This window comes from Scyliorhinus canicula, chromosome 15 (assembly GCF_902713615.1).
Source record: "Scyliorhinus canicula chromosome 15, sScyCan1.1, whole genome shotgun sequence".
In the NCBI taxonomy this organism is placed as follows: Eukaryota; Metazoa; Chordata; class Chondrichthyes; order Carcharhiniformes; family Scyliorhinidae; genus Scyliorhinus; species Scyliorhinus canicula.
In genome coordinates this window covers 139,184,918-139,209,590 of record NC_052160.1, presented here as the reverse complement: position 1 = coordinate 139,209,590, position 24,673 = coordinate 139,184,918, and the positions used below count along the sequence as shown (strand labels likewise).

At 46.2% G+C, this 24,673-nt stretch overlaps 1 protein-coding gene across 1 annotated transcript; it reads left to right on the top strand.

Moving 5' to 3' along the window:
- The first annotated feature begins 951 nt into the window (after positions 1 to 951).
- On the top strand, positions 952 to 21,560 carry LOC119978735 (hyaluronidase PH-20-like). The gene is made up of 4 exons (XM_038820567.1): positions 952 to 1,017; positions 9,779 to 10,761; positions 17,615 to 17,704; positions 21,062 to 21,560. Exons 2-4 carry the CDS (start codon positions 9,802 to 9,804, stop codon positions 21,419 to 21,421), a joined length of 1,410 nt encoding a protein of 469 aa, XP_038676495.1. The 5' UTR covers positions 952 to 1,017; positions 9,779 to 9,801; the 3' UTR covers positions 21,422 to 21,560.
- Positions 21,561 to 24,673: the final 3,113 nt, after the last annotated feature.

Sequence of the window (24,673 nt, the reverse complement as noted above, 5' to 3'; positions counted from 1 at the left end):
CCTCCTGGGCTGCCATTCCCCCTGATTGGACTAGGAAGGAGTGCTGGGAGGCGTTTAAAAGGTGCACCCTGAGATCAAGTGATGCTGGAGTAAGCGAATCAGAACCAGTGCGGCGCAAAACCCGTGAAAAAGCTTTTTTTGTAAGTAGCTGAAGAAACTGCAATTTTTCTAACCGACAACACGTTGGGATTTTCTCCAGTTCGCTCACTGAAACCGAAACTTTGAAAAAATATCCAAAGTTTCCGCCCCACGTGTTGTTTTTTTTTAAGCCCAACCTTTAGTGCTGGACTTGCAGACACTACAAACTCATAGAGTGGTTTCACTTACTCTAAGGACCATGGGTAGGAAGAGCCACCATCTTGAGTTCTGAACCCGCACTGCCAATTTGGAGTTCTTAGTCACAAGGATTTGAATTGCCTCCAATTCCTGTTTTGGAAAAGGGTTCAACTTGACATTTACTAAGTTGCCCTTTCAGACTTGGATGGGAAAGGAACATTTTTTTTAAATTTCGAAAGGAAAAACACTTTTCTTGAGCTTGAAAGATTTGTCTACGTCTGGTCACTGTTACCTTCCAAACCACCGGGAACATGTTTATTGGAATGTTGAGTTATCCGGGAAATTCCAGTAAAGCCTCAGACATGGATCCAGTGAACTAATTTCCAGCTGCACAAACCTCACATCCTGTGAAATAAAACTCATCAAAAACATCAGGAAACTTAATAAACAATTTATCATAAAAAAAATGTGCAATAATTTAGGGTAATTTTAGAAGCCTGATCTTTCGCAACAGCTGAAGCCAAATGCTACTAATGGTTAACAGGTTTACAGTCATCCCACACATCTCTATTTAGTTATGTCACACTCGTCATCTAAATGGTCCAATTTCCAATGAGGACTGACTCAAAGGAGATTATATAAATGTGCCTACAACTGCGACCGGTGCTCAGAACAATCTGAATCAGGTCAACAAACGCCAAGAAATCTGCAAGTGGATACCTTGAAAATAGCCAGAGGAAGGTACATTTTACATTCAAACTGATAGTTCAGTTCTTTGTCATTTAAAGGGCAACTGTACTCCAGTTCCCAGTCAGCATTGATGTTCTCCAATGTGTTTGCTAAATTGATAGGTATAAGGTCCAGAGATTAAATTAATCCTCGATATAAATTGACCTCTGCAGGGCTAAAATGAAAGAGCAGTGTCGAAACTAATTGGATTGTGAAGTGTTTCTAAAGAGCTGCCGTGTGCTGACTGGCTTCTTGCTGTGCTGTGTGTATGCTTCTACTCTTTGATAAAACAGATTTTGTTTCAGACGAGTATCTGTTTTAAGGCTACCGCTAGCTCACAGCTCAAGGTGAAGTATGTTTGTATATTTAGAACTATTTGAAATGAAATTCGCTTATTGTCACAAGCAGGCTTCAAATTACTGTGAAAAGCCCCTCGTCGCCACTTTCCGGCGCCTGTTCGGGGAGGCTGGTACGGGAATTGAACCGTGCTGCTGGCCTGCCTGTGTCTGCTTTCAAAGCCAGCGATTTAGCCCTGTGCTAAACCAACCCCTTGCTAAACTGATCTGATGTACATACTATCCGTGTGTCTATTTGCGCATTCTGGTCCACCGTTGAGACAGTTCATTTTATTGAGATGTTTGTGCCGTGTTTTTTGAGTCAGCCGTGTTCCTGTGCAGCTCAGTCAGAGTTTGAGTTTGTTAAAGCTAAAAGTTGCTTCCCACATTGTCCTGGATTTATTCAAATTCGGCCACTGGGAATGTGTTATTTTGATAAATTTAATCTATAGCCTTTACGTTTATCATTGATATTTATTGACCTTTTCGGGGCTATAATGAAAGAGCTAATTGGGTTGGAAAACTTTTCCAAAGACCAGCCATGGACAGGTTGCGCTGGATGGCCTCTTGCTGTGCTGGATGCTTCTGCTTTTGGGTTTGGCTTCAGATTAGTTGTTGACAGTCTCTGCGAGTTCCTGCCGCTGAACCTGTTCAGCTGCTTTGAAGCAGGTACAAACAGGCAGCACTGGGTGGTAAATTAGACTCATTGTCACGTGTATTTTGGGTGCTACCATTAGAGTTCTACACACTTGTGCGGCAAATCACTATTGGTGCATGTTTTCCCCTGCACACATATTGCACGTCCATGAGAAGTATGCAGAGCGTATGGATCATGACATCGGTCAGGTGTACGACATGGATTTGATCCCTGTGCTACCATTTTTGGCGCTCAATGCTCCAGTTAAAACCCACACTTAACCTCACGCGGCTAAACAAGTGCTGCGGCAGGAACTCAGCAACTCGAAGTGACCGTCAACAACTTACAGGCTAATTGTTCGTTAATTTCTTCCAGTTGTTGTTCTGACCCTCCAGGTTTGTGTGTTGCTTTCTGTATTTGTTTCAATTTGCAGAAGTCTCCCAGGAGTGGAGCAGAAACAGAAGGGGTTTTTGCTGACCCCGAGGCTTCTGCACAGACTGGGCTGCACTAGTAGGCATTCCCTTTAGAATCAAACTTGCCTTGGGGAGTGAGCAGATGCCACACAGAGCAAGACAAATTGCAGGAAGAGTGAGGGGATCTGCGGGAGAAGGACCCTCAGCATGCAGCACGGTGCAGAGAGCATATTTTCTACCTGACCGTCAGTGAACAACAATGCACGAGCCATCGGCTTCAGAAAGGAGGTCCACCTCCTCGTCCCACCGTAGACACAACAGTAACCTCAGATAGAGCAAAAACCACGGGCAACACGGTAGCACAGTGGTTAGCACAGTTGCTTCACAGCTCCAGGCTCCCGTGTTCGATTCCTGGCTTGGGTCACTGTCTGTGCGGAGTCTGCACATTCTCCCCGTGTCTGCGTGGGTTTCCTCCGGGTGCTCCAGTTTCCTCCCACAGTCCAAATATGTGCAGGTAAAGTGGATTGGCCATGATAAATTGCCCTTAAGTGTCCAAAAAAGGTTGGGAGGGGTTGCTAGGTTATGGGGACAGGGTGGAGGTGTAGGCTTAAGTGGGGTGATCTTTCCAATGGTTGATGCACACTTGAAGGGCTGAATGGCCTCCTTCTGCACTGAAAATTCTATGATTCTATGATACCACATTACCGGTGGCTCTGAAGGTTACCATAGCGATGAACCATTATGCATCTCACTCCTTCCAGTGTGAACATATGGCTTTGTTCATATTACAGGCTTTCCCTTGTAACAGAGTGTCATTGGCTGCAAGCACATCTCTTTACAACCAATGATACTCCGTAATTTTGCGGATGCCGCATATCAATGAACCCAGCCACGACTGAAAGGGATTTCACTCCGTTGCCATCCAGCCGGTGTGTGACCACAGGCAGCAAATCATGCAGGTCAGGGCCGGCGTCTTGGCAGCAGTCAAGTAGACTCCATTCTGCGCCAGTCCACTCTGCCAGCTGCAGAGTGGCCACTAGGTGACAAGGGCTACCTGTTGATGACAACTGGTGTTGAACTCTGGAGCACACGGGCATTGATTTACAATGCTTCATTGCCTGGACGACTCCAGAGGGACCCTGCAGTACTCAGCAGGTTCCAAGTTTGTGGTGATCCGCTCGCTGTAAGCTGCAGAACCTCAGCTTTATGAAGCTTTCCACCTGCTGTATGACAAATGGGGCAAAAGCATGGGGAAGAAAAGGAGGAGGAGAAGGAGTGAGAGGAGGAAGGGAGGAGACAACTCAAAACGCCCTTTTTGCCTGTGGTGTCTGTCAAAAAACTGAGTATGCTACCAGGAAGTCTCATTACCCTACTTTTTACACTGTCAGTTGGCCTCAATTCAAAAATAAAAGCCACCAAAAATAAACATTCCAAACCAAATTTATAAATGAAAAAATGCCATATTGCATATACAAGCCAGTAATGATCCTTGTGCATTCTAGGGGCTGGTTTAGCTCACAAGGCTAAATCGCTGGCTTTTAAAGCAGACCAAGCAGGCCAGCAGCACGGTTCGATTCCCGTACCAGCCTCCCCGGACAGGCGCCGGAATGTGGAGACTAGGGGCTTTTCACAGTAACTTCATTGAAGCCTACTCGTGACAATAAGCGATTTTCATTTCATTTCATTTCATTCCCTTAGTGTCTGCCGCCCATGTGCCTTTGTCTATTCTAGTGTTTCTATGCTGTGTTAACCCAGTGGCTGCAGCGTATCTGGTGAAAGGCTGCTGGATTTCAATGGACAAGGCTGTGGATTGCCATGGAGGATGACCTCGAGGACCTTGCCACTGAGAAGCCGCGGTGGCAGACTGCATCGTCTGGGCTCCTTCCCCACGACAGATACAGGAGCCGGTTCCCAGTTCAAAGTCTGCAGTTTGACTGTTTGATGTTAATGAAGCCTGATTGTGGTGTAAAAGTGGACGTTTAATCATAGAATCATGGAATTGATAGTGCAGAAGGAGGCCATTCGGCCCATCATGCCTGCACCAGCCGTTACAAAGAGCACCCTACTGAAGCCCACATATCCACCCTATCCCCACAACCCAGCAACCCAGTGACCCCCACTTAATATTTTTTGGACACTTAAGGCCAATTTAGCATGGCCAATCCACCTAACTCGTACATCTTGGACTGTGGGAGGAAACCGGAGCTCCCGGCGGAAACACGGTAAAACGTAGACACGGGGAGAACGTGCAGACTCCGCACAGTGACCCTTCCGGGAATCGAACCTGGGGCTCTAGAGCTGTGAAGCAACTGTGCTAACCACTGTGCTACCGTGCTGCCCACGATAGTCAATGATGTACGATCACATGACAACGGCGTATGTTCAGATAGTTCTATGTACAGCTGCGGTGGGCAAGCCAAATGTGGCCCATCTGGGTTCGGAGTACATGAGGGAATTTGTTGCCCGTTACCCTCGCGCCAGTGTTTTTACGACTTGAAGTTGATAGTTCTTCTAATAAATAAATGATTAAGCATTTTCTAAAACTCATTATGAAATATTTGACAGGTATTAAATTGCCTCCAACAAGGGCAGCACGGTGGCCTAGTGGTTAGCATAACCGCCTCACGGCGCTGAGGTCCCAGGTTCGATCCCGGCTCTGGGTCACTGTCCGTGTGGAGTTTGCACGTTCTCCCCGTGTCTGCGTGGGTTTCGCCCCCACAACCCAAAAATGTGCAGAGTAGGTGGATTGGCCGCACTAAATTGCCCCTTAATTGGAAAAAATAATTGGCTAATCTAAATTTAAAAAAAAAAAAAAAAAAAAATTGCCTCCAACAATGTTTATAAATCCATCTAAGACCCACAATGATGATGACAGGCACAAGACCCAACTTGTAGCGATATCTTCAAGGCCGCAGTCCAGACCTCCTGCCAAACTGGCACAAAACAAATCCACGGTTTTGCTCCCACTATCTTCTCCAATCTTCTCCCTTGTTGAAGCTGTTTCTAAAAGATATTTGGTTTCCTCTTTTGTACATCTCTTATCACTCTTAGCTCAAGCCGATCCGAGATATGAATGCTTGTCCCGTGCCTCAGGAAGATTTCCTAACATCTTTCTCACACCCGCTGATAGAATATAATAAAAAGCTTGACAAGCAATCCATCTCTTACCTCTACCTTTCAACATGCAATATTTTAATATCTTTGTATTTTATTCAGATTGTCAACCCAACTCCATTGAACTTGTCTCTATTAGGAACATAGAAACAGGAGTAGGCCATTCAGCCCATCGAACCTGTCCTGTCATTCAATGAGACATGACTGATCTGTGACCTAACTCCATAGGCGCGGTTCTCCGACGCCGCGCCGGTTGGGAGAATCGCCGGCCGCGCCATTTTATCGCGCGACGCCGGTCCGACGCCGTCCCGCCATTCTCCCAACCGGCAAGAACGGCCCCGTTGAGGTCTCCGCCGCGCTTGCCAGAGAATCGCCTGAGACACTCACAACGACGATTCTCCAGTACCTCCGCCATTCTCCAGTCCGAATGGGTCGAGCGGCCGCTCTGACCCAACATGTTCCCGCCGGCGCCGTCCACACCTGGTCGCTGCCGGCGGGTACTGTGCGGGAATGCTGTGGGGGGGGGGGGGCGGCCTGTGGGGGGAAGGGGGGGGAGGGGGGTTCCTTTACCGGTGGGGGGGGGGAGGGCCTCCGATGGGGTCTGGCCCGCGATCGGGGCCCACCGATCGGCGGGCCGACCTCTCTGAAGGAGGACCTCCTTTCCTCCGCCGCCCCGCAAGATCCATCCGCCATCTTCTTGCGGGACGGCCTCGGGGAGGACTGCAACCGCGCATGCGCAGGTTGGCGCCGGCCAACCCGCGCATGCACGGGTGACTTCATTTATGCAACGCTGGCCGCATCATTTAAGCGGCGCTGCCTTTTACGCGGCGCCATGGCCCAGCGTGCGGAAGATATGCGACGCCGCTCCTAGCCCCCCGGGGGCGGTAGAATAGGGGACTGTGAGCGGGCTCCGAAGACGAAGTGAAACACTCCGGTTTTCACTCCGGCGTCGGGGCTTTGTCTCCATTTCGGAGAATCGCGCCCCATATACCTGCCTGGGGCCCGTCCCTTAATATCTTTGCTCAACGAAAATCTATCTATCTCAGGTTTAAAATGATCAACTGTTCGAGCTGTTTGTTGGAGAAAGTTGCAAACCTCCAGCACCCTTTGAGTAAAGAACTTCTTCCGAGCATCTCTCCTGAACGGTCTGGATCTCATTTTTAAACTAAACCCTCTGGTTTTGGAATGTCCAAGCCATGGAAATAGTTTATCTTTATCTACCCTGTCTTTCCCTGTTAATATCTTGAACACTTTGTTCAGATCACACCTTAACCTTCTAAATTCTAGTGAAAACAGGTCTAACTTGAGTAATGCCTCCTCGTAACTCAACCCCTGTAATCCAGGTATAATTTTTGTAAACCTACTTTGCACAAATCCAAAATATCCTTCCTGAGGTGTGGTGCCCAGAACTGCTCACAGTGACTCCAAGTGGGGTCTAACCGGGATTTTGTAAAGCTGCAACATAACCCCCGTGTCTTTATATTCCAATCCTCCAGATATAAATGCTAGCCTTCCATTTCCCTTTTTGATTATTCTTTGCATTTGTTCCTGACATTTTAAGGATCTATGCTCCGGAACGCCCAAGTCTCTTTGGACACCCACTGTACCTAACCTCTTTCCATTTAGAAAGTACTGTACTCTATCCTATTTTAGCCCAAAATGGATAACCTCACATTTGCTTACATTGAATTTCATCTGCCACAAATTTGCCCATTCACCTAGTCTGTCAATATCTCCTTGCAATTTTATGCTATCATCTAGGCTGCCTACAATGTCACCTAACTTGTATCATCCACAAATTTGGATATATGACTTTCTGTGCCATCATCCAAGTCATTAATGAATACTGTGAATAATTGAGGCCCCAACACAGATCCTTGCAATACACCTCGTCCTGCCAATTAGAGTAATTACCCATTATCCCCACTCTGTTGCCTGCCACACAACCAATTTCCTGACCATGTTGATAATTTGCCTTCACCTCCGTGAGCTTCCACCTTAGTTAAAAGTCTCTTGTGTGGGACTTTATCAAATGCCTTCTGGAAGTCCATATAAATAACATCCATAGACATTCCTCTGTGCACCATCTTAGTCACCTCTTCAAAAAAATTCACTGAGATTGGTCAGGCATGACCTTCCCGTCACCAATCCATGCTGGCTCTCCCTGATCAGCCACACTTTTCAGTTATCCCATCCCTGATTATAGACTCCAGCAATTTCCCCACTACAGATGTTAGGCTAACTGTCTGTAATTCCCTAGTTTCCCCCTTTCACCCTTCTTAAAAAGTGGAGTGACATGTGCAATTTTCCAATTCAGAGGGACTGCTCCTGAATCTCGGAAACTCTGGAAGATTATAGCTTGGGCATCCCCAATGGCCTGCCCCTCTTCCTTTAACACCCTAGGATTGAAACCATAAAGTTCTAGGGATTTGTCACTCTTTAATTCTATCAATCCCCTAGTTACTGATGCTGTACTTACATTAATGGTATTAAGTCCCTGTCCGATCATCGTCCCTCCAAATATGCCACCTTACACACTCTTCACCTTTGTTGCAACTCACCGTGTTGACTTCAAGTCTCCTACTCTATCTCATTTTCCGAAGCACAGGCAGTAATCTGGCAATTGTCCTTCCTTTGTCGAACTCCCCTGTTTTTCATCCCATTGATTCATAAACGTCGGCCCTGGGACCTGAGTCCAACCTCAGTTCAGCTCAAGATCCTGTATCGAATGGAACTCTTCAACGCCTGAGCGGATAGTAATGACGAGGGAGAGCACACAGGAAGGGAGAGCAAACACAATTCCACATAACTTTTACCAGTAATGGTAGACGTGCAGGTACTAAAGACAGTCCAGTCTTTAGTGTCTGAAATCTCTGAAGTTAGGTTTAGGAAAATGTAGGCGATGGAGAGCGTATAAAGAAACAATAAAAGCTTGCATTAATATAGCACATTTGGAATGAAATGAAAAATGAAATGAAAATCGCGTATGTCACGAGTAGGCTTCAATGAAGTTACTGTGAAAAGCCCCTAGTCGCCACATTCCGCCGCCTGTCCGGGGAGGCTGGTACAAGTCTACCTGCTAGTTTGCAGACAGCAAGTTCTGGAAGTAATACATGAATGCAACTTTTGTTGTCATGAGGAATATGAATTATTATCTTTCTATTTGCTTCTGTTCATGTTGTGTTGGAAAAAATGAAATTCTTCCTCTTTATACATAGAACAAGCAGATTTATGCTTATACAGCAAACTCTAAGTAAGGTCGCCATAGCCCCGGATGAACATAGGCTGTTTTCCCCTTTGAGGGGTAGCTGACTAGTGGTGATTTAACCCGAGGATCACCACACCTCAGGCGAGGGCCAAGGTTGAGAAGGCGGGGGCTTCCTGAATAGCCTCAGCCAGGTCCAAGCATTGGGCTCCCTCTGCTGGCCTCGCTCTGCATCACAAACCAGCTGTCCAGCCAACTGAGCTAAACCAGCCCACATTCTATCACCTCAAGATATCCCAAAACACTCGACAGCCAATGGAGTGTTTTGTTGTGCGATCACTGCTGGGACTATTGATATGAACTATTAATGCATTCAGACCAAATTATTGCATGCATTTTCTTCAACACAACTATTGAATAGTGCATGCAAATTTAAAGAGTCCATAAGACATAGGAGCAAAATTAGGCCATTCGGCCCACCGAGTCTGCTCCACCATTTAATCATGGCTATTATCTTTCTCATACCCATTCGCCTGCTTTTCCCTATAATCCCTGATCCCCTTATTAAACAACAACCTAACTATGTCAGTCCTGAAGACACTCTGATTTGGCCTTCGCAGCCTTCTGCGGCAAAGAGTTCCACTGATTCACCACCCTCTGGCTGAAGAAATTCCTCCTCATCTGTTTTAAAGGATCGTCCCTTTAGTCTGAGATGGTGTCCTCTGGTTCTAATTTTTCCTACAAGTGGAAACATTCTCTCCACGTCCACTCTATCCAGGCCTTGCAGTATTCTGTAAGTTTCAATAAGATCCCCCTCCTCATCCTTCTAAACTCCATCGAGCGCATACCCAGAGTCCTCAACATGTGCCCATTAGTGTATTTTATAGAATAATGTTTGTACTACTCAATCTCTCATTTGACCACCTGGTCGATTACATTTTTTTTGGTATATCAAGCTTGGGGATCATTGCATAAATGTTACTCATAATGCTGGTTTTAAATTTTAAGAGGGGTTTGATGTGCACATTTTCAAACGTGACTATTTTTGTTCCCGCCTATTTTTTTTTAGAAGCTGCAAAAGGCGTTCTCGTGATGGACCCATTCAACCTTTTAGGAATTTTCAGTGGCTGCATTAATGGTTTGGTCATTTTTTGGCACCTTTTGCACATCCCAGTTTGCTCTGGCCGGCCGCAAATGAAGACTGCACTCCCCCTGAAGAGGAACATTCCATTCCTCGCGATGTGGAATGCACCGACGGATCTTTGCACAAGGAAGTTCGGAGTGACTTTCGACCTGACGTCTTTTCCAATGGTGTCTACCACACGGCGAAGTCCATTTCAGCAAGACGTTAGAATCTTCTACAATCGTATGATTGGTCACTATCCTCACTATGACGAGATGACGGGTCAGGAGTTCGATGGCGGCATCCCACAGCAGGTTAAAATGGATGAGCACTTGCGAAAGGCTGAGCGGGATGTCCGGGAGTTAATCCCATCCAACACATCCCGAGGGTTGGCCGTTATCGACTGGGAAAACTGGAGGCCCCTCTGGAGCCGGAACTGGCACCACAAGTTAATCTACCGTCGCCAGTCCATTGAGTTAGTTCAGCAGAAGGACCTCTCCTTAACACCCCAAAGGGCAGCTGAAATTGCCAAGACACAATTTGAAGAAGCTGCGAAAAAAATTATATTGAAGTCTCTGCAGCTGGGAAAGCAATTAAGACCAAACCAATTATGGGGATACTATTTGTTCCCCAATTGTTACAACTATATGCACAAGAACAGGAATACAACATACACAGGGGTGTGTCCACCACATGCGATATCACAGAACAATGAACTCCTCTGGTTATGGCAAGAAAGCACAGCCCTTTACCCGAGTATTTATCTGTCCAAACTGTTCAAGACTTCTGACAATGCTAAGCTGTTTGTACAGAATCGTGTCCAAGAGGCGATGAGGGTTGCAGCGCTCTGCAAGGAGAACTATTCGCTCCCCGTCTATCCTTACACCCGGATAGTCTACCGTAATTCGCAGAATGAAACCCTCTCTGAGGTAAGAAGGAGCTCGCAACAAATCTGGAGCAGAATTTAATCTGCAATCAACGTGAAGCCAGTTGTTGAGGTAGTTTGGTAGCGGCAGGGTGGCCAGTGGTTAGCACTGCTGCCTCACGGCGCCAAGGACCCAGGTTCGATCCCGGGTCACTGTCTGTGTGGAGTTTGCACGTTCCCCCGTATCTGGGTGGGTCTCACCCCCACAACCCAAAATTAATGGTCAGGTGTTGGGGAGAATTATAGAACAAAGAGATCTAGGAGTACAGGTTCATCGCTCCTTGAAAGTGGAGTCACAGGTGGACTCGGTGGCGAAGAAGGCATTCGACATGCTTGATTTCATTGATCAGAACATTGAATACAGAATTTGGGACGTCTTCCTGAAGTTGTACAAGACATTGGCAGCACGGTAGCATGGTGGTTAGCATAAATGCTTCACAGCTCCAGGGTCCCAGGTTCGATTCCCGGCTGGGTCACTGTCTGTGCGGAGTCTGCACGTCCTCCCCCTGTGTGCGTGGGTTTCCTCCGGGTGCTCCGGTTTCCTCCCACAGTCCAAAGATGTGCGGGTTAGGTGGATTGGCCATGCTAAAATTGCCCGTAGTGTCCTAAAAAAGTAAGGTTAAGGGGGGGGGTTGTTGGGTTACGGGTATAGGGTGGATACGTGGGTTTGAGTAGGGTGATCATTGCTCGGCACAACATCGAGGGCTGAAGGGCCTGTTCTGTGCTGTACTGTTCTATGTTCTATGTTCTATTAGTAAGGCCACACTTGGAATACTGTCTACAGTTCTGATCACCCTATTATAGGAAGGATTTGTTTTTTTCTTTTTTTTAAATAAATTTAGAGTACCCAATTGTTTTTTTCCAATTAAGGGGCAATTTGGCATGGTCAACCCATCTAACCTGCACATCTTTGGGTTGTGGGGGTGAGACGCATGCAGACACGGGGAGAATATGAGAACTCCACTCGGACAGTGGCCCAGGGTCAGGATTCAAACCCGAGTCATCAGCGCCGTAGTCCCAGTGCTAACCACTCGCCATGTGTCACCCTTAGGAAGGATATTATTAAACTAGAAAGAGTGCAGAAAAGATTTAATAGGATAATACCGGGACTTGATGGCTTCAGTTATAAGGAGAGGCTGGATAGATTGGGACATTGTTCCCTGGAGCATAGGAGGCTTAGGGGTGATCTTATAGAGACCTATAAAATAATGAGGGGCACAGATGAGACAGACATAAAACATATTTTCCCAAAGGTAGACTAGTTCTAGTCTAGAACTAGAGGGAATAGGTTTAAGGTGAGAGGGGAGAGATACAAAAGGGTCCAGAGGGGCAATTTTGTCATATAGAGGGTGGTGAGTGTCTGTAAGGAGCTACTACTAGCGGCAGTAGTAGAGGCAGGTACAAGTTTTCCTTTTAAGAAGTATTTAGATAGTTATATGGGAAAGCTGTGTATAGAGGATTATGGGCCAAATGCAGGCAATTGGGGCTAGCATAGTGGTAAAAACTGGGTAGCATGTACAAGTTGGGCCGAAGGGCCTGTTTTCATGCGGCAAACCTCTATGACTTTATGACTATATTTGCTGGCTAAGGGAATTGGCCACTCTAAATTGCCCCTTAATTGGGAAAACTAGAATTGGATATTCCAAATTGAAAAAATAAGTAGTAAGGTTTCAAGGAAGTGTAATCGAGCGAAAATTAACACTGAGATAAAGGAAATATTCGGGCAAGTAACCAAAGGTTGAGTCAAAGAGTAAGGTTTCAAGAAATGGATTAGGGTAGGTTAGCAGAGTGGTAATGTTACGATTAGTAATCCTGAGGCCTGGACTATTACCCCAGAGACATGAGTTCAAATCCTACCATGGGTGTGAGATGGGAGATTATAATTCAATTAATTTATAAATGTTGAATAAAAATGGTAGTCATTAATAATCATGACAGTAACTGTGGTTCATGAATGACTTTCAGGGAAGAAAATCTACAATCCTTACCTGGTCTGACCTACATGGAGCTCCCGACCGACGGCAATTTGTGGTTGGCTCTTGCTTCTTGGCAAAACCCTTTAAAGGAAAAAGCACTGTGGTTGTTCCGACAAGAGATGGGGTGCGGCAAAGGCAGCTCACCACCATGTTGTCAAGAGCAATTAGAGAGGACAATAAATGTTGGCCTTGCCAATGACGATCACATGCTTAGAATGAATAAAAGAAAGTTGGAGAGAGATTTCAACAGGTTAAAATGGAGCAGAGAATCACAGCCATTCAATGAGCCTTTGACCCTTGTCCGTTCTCCAGCAGAAAGGGGAATTCGGTCCCTGGTCTCCTGGTGTCTTCTTACCAGAATTCGAAGTAAAAACATTACTCAGAGGGCTCCCTACCTTGGGCATGGCACAACTAAAACTCTCGAAAGAGAAGGATAGATAAAACTAGTGGTAGCTATCCATTTCAGATTACAGAATCATGGAATTCCTACAGTGCTGAAGGAGGCCATTCGGCCCATCGAGTCTGCCCTGGACCTTGGAAAGAGCACCCGACTCAAGCCCACGCCTCTACCCTATCCCTGTAACCCAGTAACCACACCTAACTTTTGGACACAAAGGGGCAATTGAGCATGGGCAACCCACCTAACCTGCACATCTTTGGACTGTGGTATAATAATATAGGCTCTGATGCTGTGGGTTTTCTCGGTATTGGTCAACTGGGGACGTAGGGGAGACTCAAACAGTGAGATGTATCATTTATATAATGTTCAATAACAGCTGAGGTCATCTCCCATAAATTGTGGTGAGATTTCAGTTGTTGCTAGCATTTAATATTTTTGTTTTGGTGTCACTGCACACGGCAAAGTGTTGTAGCGGTTAGCACTGGCAGCAAAAAAACCCAAAAGGCAGTAGTTGCTGATTAATAGCGTCAAGAGTTGCAGTAGGCAGCCAGCGGCAGCCAAGGGTAGCATAATAAAATGGAAGTGCCCTGGGACAGAAGCAGGTAGCTGGCACTGCCAAAGGACTTCATCTGGTATTTGACAGTGCCAAATGTTTTAGTCCAGAAAAACTGGTGAGGAAGGATAGTGCTGGATTCCAATCTTTCCCTTTACAAACTTTTTGTCACAGAGCCACACATTTAAAACTTGCACCTCCGAAGCACAACCACCACATTTTCAGTCCGCTCCTGTTTTGTCACAACACACGCGAACCCCCGGTTGATGTCCAGCAGCTCGATGCAATTAAACCCTCAATTAATATATTAACCTCTAAGGGGGCTGAATCTGGTGTTGGACAATGCGAAGGAGCTACACCTGATAAAAGTTAATAGTTCAGTCATACAGTACACAGTATTCCACAAGAACGCCAGAGAAAGGCAGTGTCAAATACTTTACCGCACTGTGCTGGGAAAGTAAAACTCTCTCTTTTGAGTGTGTATTGCAGGAGAAGGTTTTGATTTGCTTCAGCTTTGCTGGCATGTGCAATCAGCCTGCAGGATCCCTCAGGCTGTCCTCTACTGTGAGATTGCTCCTTCTATTCCCCTCGTCCCTTCCTGACGCCTGCTCCCTAATCCACTCTGAATGAAAATCGTGCACATTGCCATGCTGTGGTTTGAGGTTTGCGTTGCAGTATTGGCTGACACTGAGCCCTGTTACCGACATTATTTGATGAATTGCACCAGTCAGTTGGCAAACATTTTTCTTGTGTGGAAACACTTAAAAACTTCAACCACGGTTGTCATTCCAACAAAGCCCATTCGTTCTTGGCATTGTATCGTCGGGCTCTGTTTTTCCAGTCAGTACTGTCAGCCTTTTCTCTGTGAGAGAACCATTGACCTTTTTGTTGGTCGGGCAATTAGAAAGGGCCAAACTAAATCCAGTTCAAGAAAAATCCAAAGAAATTCACCCCCGAACACATAAACTCATTTCTTTCATATTTGAACACTCTTAATGATTACTCCCCGTGACACTCTGAGTAATTTTGTTTTTCTCTGTTATCTGTTTTATGTCTTTGGTTGTATTTCTATTGAGGTCCACTGTCCCCTAGTTTCCTGGCTTACTTTTAAATGACAGCGTGCATTTGTCTTATCTACTCCATTGAAGAGAGAGGTCTTGTGGAGCAGTCGGTGTCTTCTCTGCCTCCCACCTTGTTGGCCAAAATAAGGGGGGGTTCCTAACACAGCCAAACAAGTTTGAGAGTCAATGTGAAAATCCTTCAATCCTATGCTGATGGCAGAGCTGGGAGATTGCTGCTCAGCTATGTGATGGACAGAATGTTGAAGCATCTACCATGGCTCCAGCGCATGTAAAAGTGTATGTTTCCAGCTAGAGAAACCCAGACTCTGCCAGTGAAATGCAAGCCACCACCCCCTTCAATACTTTTACATACATTGGGCTGGAGTCTCCGTTATTAGGACTATGTCCCCCACGCCAGAAAAAATGTGAAAGGGCCACATATTCCTAGCCGCTACAGGAACCAGGCGTAAATCGAGCAGCTTTTGCTGCAAATACAGACACCCACACTTCCGGGTCGGAGGCCGCGCATGCGCACGGCGGTGGACTCCAGCAGCCGCGCAGTGCTCCATGGCGGATTCGGACCGCGAAGCTGGACCCAAAAAATAGATCCCCCCGTTCGGCCATGCGCCCGACCATGTCCGCCCGCACAAACTTTTCCAGGCCGTGTATAAGGCCCCTCCTGCCCTCCGATCAGCCAGCCCCCAACCAGGGTGGCCGTGGACTGAGTCCGCAGCCGCCGCGCTAGTTTCCTGACCAGCTGGACCACATTAGATCCACGCCGTCGGGGCGTCAGCCGGTCGGGGGCGGAGAATGGTGGAGCGGGCCTCCAGCAATGGCCCCATGAAGGTCCGAGGCGGCTTCAGGGCCCGCCGAATTGTGGAACCGGCGCTGGCCCCGATTCCGTGCGGGAAAATGGATTCTCCGTCCCTGCTCTGGCCACGATTTTGGCGTCGGGGTCCGGAGAATCCAGCCCACTGAGTTCCACTCTTTGGTTACTCTCTTCCTGAATTCCAAGGCTTGGATTTTCCCTTGAAGTTTATCTGCTTGATTCTTCACACAGAGTAGTCTGTCCCCCTTCTCTTTACCCTTTCCAATGCATGCAAAGTGCAGGTAGTTTCTAACAGGCTATTGGCTGGAGCATCACCTCATATGATGCAAATAACTGTGGAATCGGGAAGGACAAGGGAGCTCGGAAATGTCATGGCAAATCATGACGTGTCAACAGGACTCCTATTGAGAAAAAGAAGGACTTGCATTTATATAGTACTGGATACCTCAAAATGCTTTGCAGTCAATCAAGTCCTTTGCAACATGTATTCACTGCTGTAAAGTGGGAAACCTGGCAGCAGAAATGCAGCCAGCAAACCCCCACAAACAATGTGTCTGTCATTATGGGCCAGGGTTTAGAGAACACCAAAGTACACCATGGAGTTCACCTGACCCACAACGTTTAATAGATTTTGGTTATGGGGAGCACAAGGGCCCACTTTACTAGTGTGATGCAACAGAGAACTAAAAGTATTTTTAAACAAAAACTATGTTTATTCTATGAATCCAGTTAACGTTTTATAAACACACAGTAAACAGATTATCAACTACCAACCCTGACCACCTCCCAAAAGATACAGTACTCTATAGATAACCCTTAAAAACTTCGCAAACAACATCCATAAGTTAAAACCTTTTTAAATGAAGACAGCAGGTTTAAATTCTCTACCGAAACAGGTATTACTTTGAAATTATCAAGCGATTTGGAGACATTCTTCAGATTCCAGAGATAGATCATAACATCTTTGTGCTGTGAATGCAGCTCTCCAACTCTGAAAACTAAACTAAACACACTACTGCTCCCAGCTCAAAAACAAAAGTAAAAGACAGACAGCCCAGCTCCACCCACACACTGACATCACTAGAGCTATTTGATAAACACCTTTTTCTTAAAGGTACATCCACGTGACACTGCGACCAGACAATCTGCTTCTGGTGGTGTCGGTTGAGTGGTCAGGAGGCTGGGCTTTTTCAAAATAGTGTCATGGGATCTTTTACATTCACCCAAACAGACAGGTGAGGCCATGGTTTAATGTCACATCCAGGAAACGGCAGCTCTGACATTGCGGTGCTCCCTCAGTGCTTCACTGGAATGTTAGTCTTGACTTTGTGCTCAATCAAGCCCTGGTGAGAATCCAGTGCACAATCATTGTTTTATTGGACTGGCTGTTGGGCAATCAAAGGGTTTTGTTTTAAGGGCAATTAGGACTGCTTTAGGTTTATGCAGATATCCGGTGATAGCTGCCTGCTAGGATTGAAGTTGCTGCATATCTTTAGGGTGGTATGGTGATCCAAACAACATCGGCCTTGTAAATAAAAACTTGTAAACTCATTTGTTTTTACTCATACAGACCAGAAGTCACTGCTGTGACATTATGAGAAATGTTCAGAACTGTAAGGGTTAATGTCATGTCCCAATCAACCACTAGAGGGAGCTGGATGCAGAACTATATAAAGAATCGATGCTAAGCCTTCTGGGAGAGTGTTGAGGAGAAGGTTAGAGAACAGACTGTAGGAAAGCTAGTGTGAGTGAGAGTAGATCGTAGTTAGTGTAGAGATTAATGGTAGATGAGTGTAGATTGTATATTTATTGTCAATTGTTTATTATATAGAAGTAAGAGGTCGAATTCAATTAAGTAGTGTAAATATATCTTTAGCGTTGTTTCATACAAAAGCTGATTGTGCTCTTTGTGAACACTATGCCAACCATCCTAGGATCTGAACCACAAAGAACACCACAATGGCCACATTGTTGTATTAAAGAGTTTCAGTCATGGGTCTTTTCATGTTCAGAACTAACTGGAATAAATTTTCCCCAGGCCAATCTGATCAGTACAATTGGAGAAAGTGCATCGCTTGGAGCAGCCGGGATCGTTATTTGGGAAAGCACAAACTCAACTAAAAATAAAGTAAGATTTGCTACCAAACTTTGTACTTTTCATGATCGCAAATTGCTAAGAGAATAGCCAATAGTTGCCTCCCTGCGTGTCGTCAGGCTGAAGTGAATGGACATTTGTGGTTACAATAACCACTTCGCTGGTGACAGTCAACCCAACACCACAAGAAGATTCACACCATGGCCCAATAAGTCTGAAATTGGTACGGTAGTCATGGAGAAATACTTTGATATCTCTCACCGTAAGAGTGTGTCGAACATAGAATAGATCAGCAGAGAAAGAGGCCATTCAGCTGGTTCTTCCAAGGTATATCTTCGATTTCAGGTCATATTAATAATATACAAACAACATAAACCTTCATCACAGACATGACATAAAAGTGTGTAAATACCTGGGGCGGGATTCTCCATTGCTCAACGCTAATATCGTAATCGGCAATCAGGTGGAGAATCGACTCCGACACCGAAATCGGGGCTGGCGTCGGTTTGACGCCGAATCAGCCATGCTCTGCCCCCTCCAAAATGGCGTCAACGTGTCGCTCGACGTTGTGTCATTGGCCGGCTCTCCCGCGATGCTCCGCCCTCGATAGGCTGAGTTCCCGACGTCAGGGGACACATGTGGTCTCAGCCGTGTGGGAACCCGACATGGTGGCTACGGACTGTGTCCAGCGCCGCCACCGCCACACTGGGCCGGGATCCGTGCCGCTGATTGGGGGCTAGGGGTATTGGTGGGGGGTGGGCTGTGGAGTCGCGGATGGCGGGTCAGGTCCGCGGATGGGCAGCGCCATGTTGTACGGTGCGCCCGCTGCAGGTCGTCAGCCGTGCGCATGTGCGGCCAGGGACCCGGTCATTTTCCAGCCGTGGGAGTTTTACCCAGTGCCGGAGCTAGCCCCTCACCGGTCCCGGAATCGGTGAGGGGTCGGCGCTGTTTTTTTCCACATCAACCTCCTGCTGATTCTATGTTCAAGCCAGCACTTTGCCGCAGAAACGAAGAATCCAGAACCTGGTTAGTAATGTGACCAAAGATGACCAGTTTCAATATTGATCAAGATAATTTTTGGTGAAGCACAATGGCTTCCATACAAACAGCACAGGGGCCGGTTAGCTCAGTTGGCTAGGTGGTTAGTCTATGGTTCAGAGTAACACTAACATTATGGGTTTGATCCCTGAGCCAGCTGAGGTAAACTTGGGAATTGGGTCAGGGGCTGGTTTAGCACACTGGGCTAAATAGCTGGCTTTTAAAGGAGACCAAGGCAGGCCAGCAGCACGGTTCAATTCCCGTACCAGCCTCCCCGAACAGGCGCCGGAATGTGGCAACTAGGGGCTTTTCACAGTAACTTCATTTGAAGCCTACTTGTGACAATAAGCAATTTTCATTTTCATTCATTTCATTTTCCTCACCTGTGCCATGTTTCATGTGGAGAGGTGCCCCTCAAAACTTTATCATCAACTATCTGTTAAGAGATATCTATGGTCCCTTGTGGGCTATGGCTAATACCTATGGACCTACCAAGGGCACCAAAGAAATATCATCTTGATGAAGTAGTCAACTAGATTGAAGGGTGAAGTGCCCTCAGCCGCCTGGCAGCATCTGTGGAGAGAAATAGTTATGAGGTGTTAACTGTTCTCTCTGCACAGATGCTGTCAGATCTGTTAAATTTATCCAAAATGTTCTGCTTTCATTACATGGAGTTTTATGTTGAACTTCCCTGTATGTCAATCCCTTTAGAATTCGACCAAAGAGGTGCAACATTTGTAATACATTTTATGGTTATTGTTAGGATCCCTAATGAGGACCTAACTATTTTCAATTTGTAAAACTGTAGGCAAGTATTAGTGCACCATGGGGAGTGATAACACCGGCCAGTGGGTATCTTTTATGGTAAAAAAAATCTTTAATTTAATCACAGAATGAACCACATTAATAAACAAATAGTTTTACAGTTAACAGTTACGACAATTCTTAAGTGAATGAAACTTACTTCCGAAACCTGCCACTATATTCCAATGAAGCAATCCAATATATATTAAATACCCCTCATGAATACGGTTCACAACCAGGGTGTTACTTACTTTTCTCTGTGCAGAATCTTTGGAGAGAGAACCTTTCAGGAAAAAAACTGAAACATCTCTGTTCAGAATAGAGTCCTACTGACTCTTCAGACAGACCTGGCTCCTCCCTACATAATCTGTACCCAAAGCATAAGGCATTCTTTTGTCTCTTCTTGTAAGATGTATCTTGATTTGTTTAGCCAGGACCAAACACAATACACCTCATAAATTATTTACACTCCAGAATTCCTTCAAACATGAACAATATTCCATTAGCTAGCCATCTGTAAGCAAGGAAATGCTTCTCAAGATCAATTAGTGGAACACTTCACCTGAAAAGCAATGATGACCTCACTTTTATGACACCTTAATCACCGCTGCAGCAGTCATATTGTCTGTATGCATCTTAACCCAGGTTTTAATAACATTACTGCAAAAAAAAGTGACAAATTCTTACATTTATCATATTATTGAAATTAGAGCATAGCCTTCTTCAGGGAGTTTTAAAATGATAATGTATTTAGTTGCATTCTTCTGTGTCTTGTTGCTTCTCTTATTAAATATACCATAGGCAGGTTTCTCTGTCCCGCCACACCAGACCATCGGGATTCTCCGTTATGCCGGCTGGTCAATGAGGTTTCCCATTGTGGGGCAGCCCCACGCCATCAGGAAACCCGCGGGCTGTCGGCAAAATGGAGAATCCCGACGGCGGAGAATCCAGCCCCATATCCCTGATAAAGGGTAAATCAGTGGCCTATTCACTGTTCTATGCTTGCAACACTCAACCACTTGGGAAAGTGCAGGTATGGCCTCAGGTGACCGCCGCTTCCAATTAGCATGTGAATGGAAGTGTCATGTAGGAATTTTGAGGGGATAAATGCACGGTCTACTCTTCATGCTTGTAGTGCTTTGGAGTTCCAGTGAATTGGTCAACTGTTGCTCCCTTCCCCGTCGGGATTGATTGCTCCTGGGCGGCCGGGTGGCACAATGGTTAGCACCGCTGCCTCACGGCACTGAGGACCCGTGTTCGATCCCGGCCCCGGGTCACTGTCCATGTGGAGTTTGCACATTCCCCCATGTCTGTGTGGATTTCACCCCCACATCCCAAAGGTGTGCAGGGCTGGGTGGATTGGCCACACTAAATTACCCCTTAATTGAAAAAAAATAATTGGGTACTCTAAATTAAAAAAAAAGGATTGATTACTCCTTTTCAATTAGATTGTTGAAGCACAGCCGGGAACATAACTGCAGCTGGTTAGATTTATTGCCTCATGTTGTAACCTCTGCCCTGCTCACCGCTATGAGTTGTTTTTTGCAGCATACCTGCACAATGTTGCAGGGTCTCGTTGACACGCTCCTGAATCGCTACGTCTTGAATGTCACGCACGCGGCGAGACTATGCAGCAGAGCGCTGTGTCGACACAAGGGCAGGTGTTTACGGAAGAACTGGGAGTCCAGCGACTACCTGCACTTGAACCCAAACAACTTCAAGATACGCAGGAAAAACAACGGACGTCTTACAGTAATAGGCCAAGCATCCCTGAAGGATCTGGAGCACATGGCAGAGAAATTCACCTGCCAGTGTTACGTTGGGAAAAACTGTGACTCTCGTTCCCGCATTCACTGGCACAGATTAACTTTAATAAACCCGCAATACCTTCTTCAAGAAATGAATTAAGGTTATTCGGGAGGCCAGACGTCTGTTTTTATGTAAACTAGCGAGAAAGGGATCGTTTGCACAAACTGCAGTCTGATGTACAAAGAGAAGAGAAGATGGACCTGTCCGGTGATCCTATGGTGTGTGAATGACGTGCAAAAAAAAAACTTTTATTTATACAGTGATTTTCGCCATCAGACGTTTCAAAGCACTTTATAGCCAATGAAGTACTTTTTGCAGTATAATCACCTGTTGTAACACAGGAAACACGGCAGCCAATTAACATACCACAGCAATGTTTAGGTACCCTGCTCTTTTCCAATGTTTATTGAGGGATTAATATTGGCCAGGGCACCAGGGATATCTCCCCTGCCTTTCAGCAAAAGAGTGACCTGGGGTCTTGTACATCCACCTGAGCAGACAGGAGGAGCCTCAGTTTAAAGTTTCGATTGAAGAACAGCATCGCTGACAGTGCGGCACTCCCTCCGCCCCGCACCGGGGTGTCAGCTTCTGTGCTGGAGCCCTAGAGTGGGTCTTGTACCTGGGACTGAGAGGGGAGTGTTCTCCCCACTCAGCCAAAACTGCCACCTGCACCCCTGTGCATCCTGGAGAAGTATTTTGGGGATCCAGATAAGAGAAAAAGGACACTAAAGTAAGTTTAGTCCTCGGCACTCGCTTCGCTTCCTGTCACTGCCAGTTGAGCAATTAGAAATTATTTACAATTCCATCGTTCTCATTGACAAACGGTAAACAAAATGAAAGCAAATCCCTTCATTAATTCCTCCATACCGTTAAATTCTGAGGCAATAATGATTTGGAAAAAATAATTCGTTTTCAATTATTATTTTGCCACTGTAAGAAATTTTGATGGCAGGGGGACCACTCACTGGGTTTGGTTTCGAAACTGAATGTTTTGCATGATATTTCCTCTCATTTTGAACCCTGGACACCTCATGCTCTGCGATAATATTGAGGTCAGGTTTGCCAGGGACATGAATCAAATGAGTTTATCTCCAGTGGTGTATTTCGACATTTGGAATAACAAATTCCACCCATTCCAACGATGGTCGCCGCCCACTCTTCATACCATCCACGAATGCCCCGCCCCTCCAACCCAGCCCCACATTTATTGTAGTCCAGCGTCTAGTTCCGTAGATCTCTGAGACGCCAACATAGTTCTTGAAGCATTGTTTATAACTTTGGTCATTGTAGTTTAGCCACGCTCACATTTGCCTACTCCACCATTTCAATATATTTCTCATCTCATCCATCAACCCACTAAATTCATAGACATCTTCTCATATAACTCCTCGCCCTCTACTGTCTCCACCTCTTACCTACATCACCGCAGTCACTGCACACCAAAACGTAACTCATTGTGTGAAGGCGATTTGACTTGTTCCAATGATGTGATAAGGCATGACATAAATGCAAGTGTTCTTTCCCCTAATCCCCCTTCACGCTCTCGCACATTGAGTTGGATTCAACAGGCCGTCCATGGGTGGGAAAGCAGGCAGACCTGTAAAACCCCCGGACTTGCCTTTTTTAAATAAATTTAGAGTACCCAATTATTTTTTTAAATTTCCAATTAAGGGGCAATTTAGCGCGGCCAATCACCCTAACCTGCACATCTGTGGGTTGTGGGGGTGAAACCCACACAGACACGGGGAGAATGTGCAAACTCCACACGGACAGTGACCCAGGGCCGGGATTCGAACCCGGGTCCTCAGCGCCGCAGTCCCAGTGCTAACCACTGCGCCACATGCCGCCCTGAACCCCCGGACTTACCTGCAGGTCCAGTCCGTCGCTGAACGCCGTCGCCAGCTCCACGTCCTCAATGCAGTACCGGCAAAGGGCACGGCGCATGGTGGCATTGCTGGTACTGCAGAGATGCCAGCCTCCGATGGGCGGGGCTTACACCTGGAAGTGGGTGGAAGTCTTGTCTCAAAATAATTGAAGAACCGTCAGCCCTAAAGTTAAAGTGGGATGAGTCGGCCAAGTGGAGGTGGGCTACACTCACATTTGCATACGGACAGACTGCCCTCCATACATAATCTGATATTTCCCATCATGTTCAAACTATTCGTCTCGAGTGGCACCAAGTACAAACTTGCCAGGAGCCCTCTACCGGACTGTATGTTCAGTTAATTCCAGGACTTTCCATTCGGTACACCCATCAAAAACATCTAATGCATTACTTGCGTGACCAGTATCCATTTGCCAGCAGTTCTGGGTTGGGATGTGAGGATGATATGCCACGCGGCGGTACCGTGCTCCATCTCAGACAGATAGCTGGCCGTGTTACAAGTGCGCATTCTCTCAAACAATCCTGGGAGAAGTCTGATAACAAGCTTGGGGACGTTTTGGGTGGGGGGTGCTGTTTATTTCCCCCAGAGGTAAGGTACGTCCGTGGAAGTGAGCAGCTCCAATGAAGTAATCCACGTGCAAAAGATACAGAGTAAAACTCTCAATTGCAACTCCTGTAAGACCAATGGCATGACGGTTAATATGCTCGGTTAGTGAAGCTCCTGCCTTGCTTCGTTACCCATTGCATGCTAATCAAATGCCATTGGCGGGTTTCAATAGCTCCCGGTTAAGATTCATGAGACTGGTACATTACTTTCTCCGGGGATCGGAAACCTCCACGTGCTGTCTCACCTTCTGCTGCATAACTATTTCCTGGGGCATTGACACTGAATCATTGTCAGAGAGGCCCACAGTTTCCTTACTCATCACAGCAAGCTGAGCTAAGTGGGAGTAAGAGGCTGTGACGCAGGATCACAGATAGACTGGAGGGGTGGTGAGGGGCGCTTCCTCAGATTCCGCAGTGTCATTGCTGGCACACGCCTCTCTCTGTCAAAACTTTATTCTCAGTTACTTTATATCTCTGCACACAATGCCATTAAGATTTAATTATTTAACTTATTTGTATGTAAATAATTTCAATTTTAATTATATTTTTATGTAAAAATGTAAATTTCTGTGAACACAATGTACTGATTTGAGGTTTGTCATTCCGCAAATAGATTTATTTGGCAAATGGTCTCCACGTGCTCCGAAATTATTGTTCCCTGCCTTTCAGATCAGAAGGAATTTGGGTAGCTGCTTGATTGGGAGACAGTGGCTGAGCTGTGGTGAAACAACAGCAGCGTGGGACGCACATTTCGAAGACTCTGAACAGAACAGTGAGCTGAATGTCCTTCTTCTGTGCTGTCAGAGTACATGGGCGAGGTTTTTCCAGCCCTTCCTGTCGGCGGGGTCTTCCGATCCCAC

Excerpts from the sequence above, each read along its gene's own strand:
- LOC119978735 (XM_038820567.1), top strand. The coding sequence starts at position 9,802 with ATGGACCCATTCAACCTTTTAGGAATTTTCAGTGGCTGCATTAATGGT. Across the intron at positions 10,762-17,614 it reads AGAATGAAACCCTCTCTGAG|GCCAATCTGATCAGTACAAT; the intron begins GTAAGAAGGAGC and ends AATTTTCCCCAG. Across the intron at positions 17,705-21,061 it reads CAAACTCAACTAAAAATAAA|CATACCTGCACAATGTTGCA; the intron begins GTAAGATTTGCT and ends TGTTTTTTGCAG.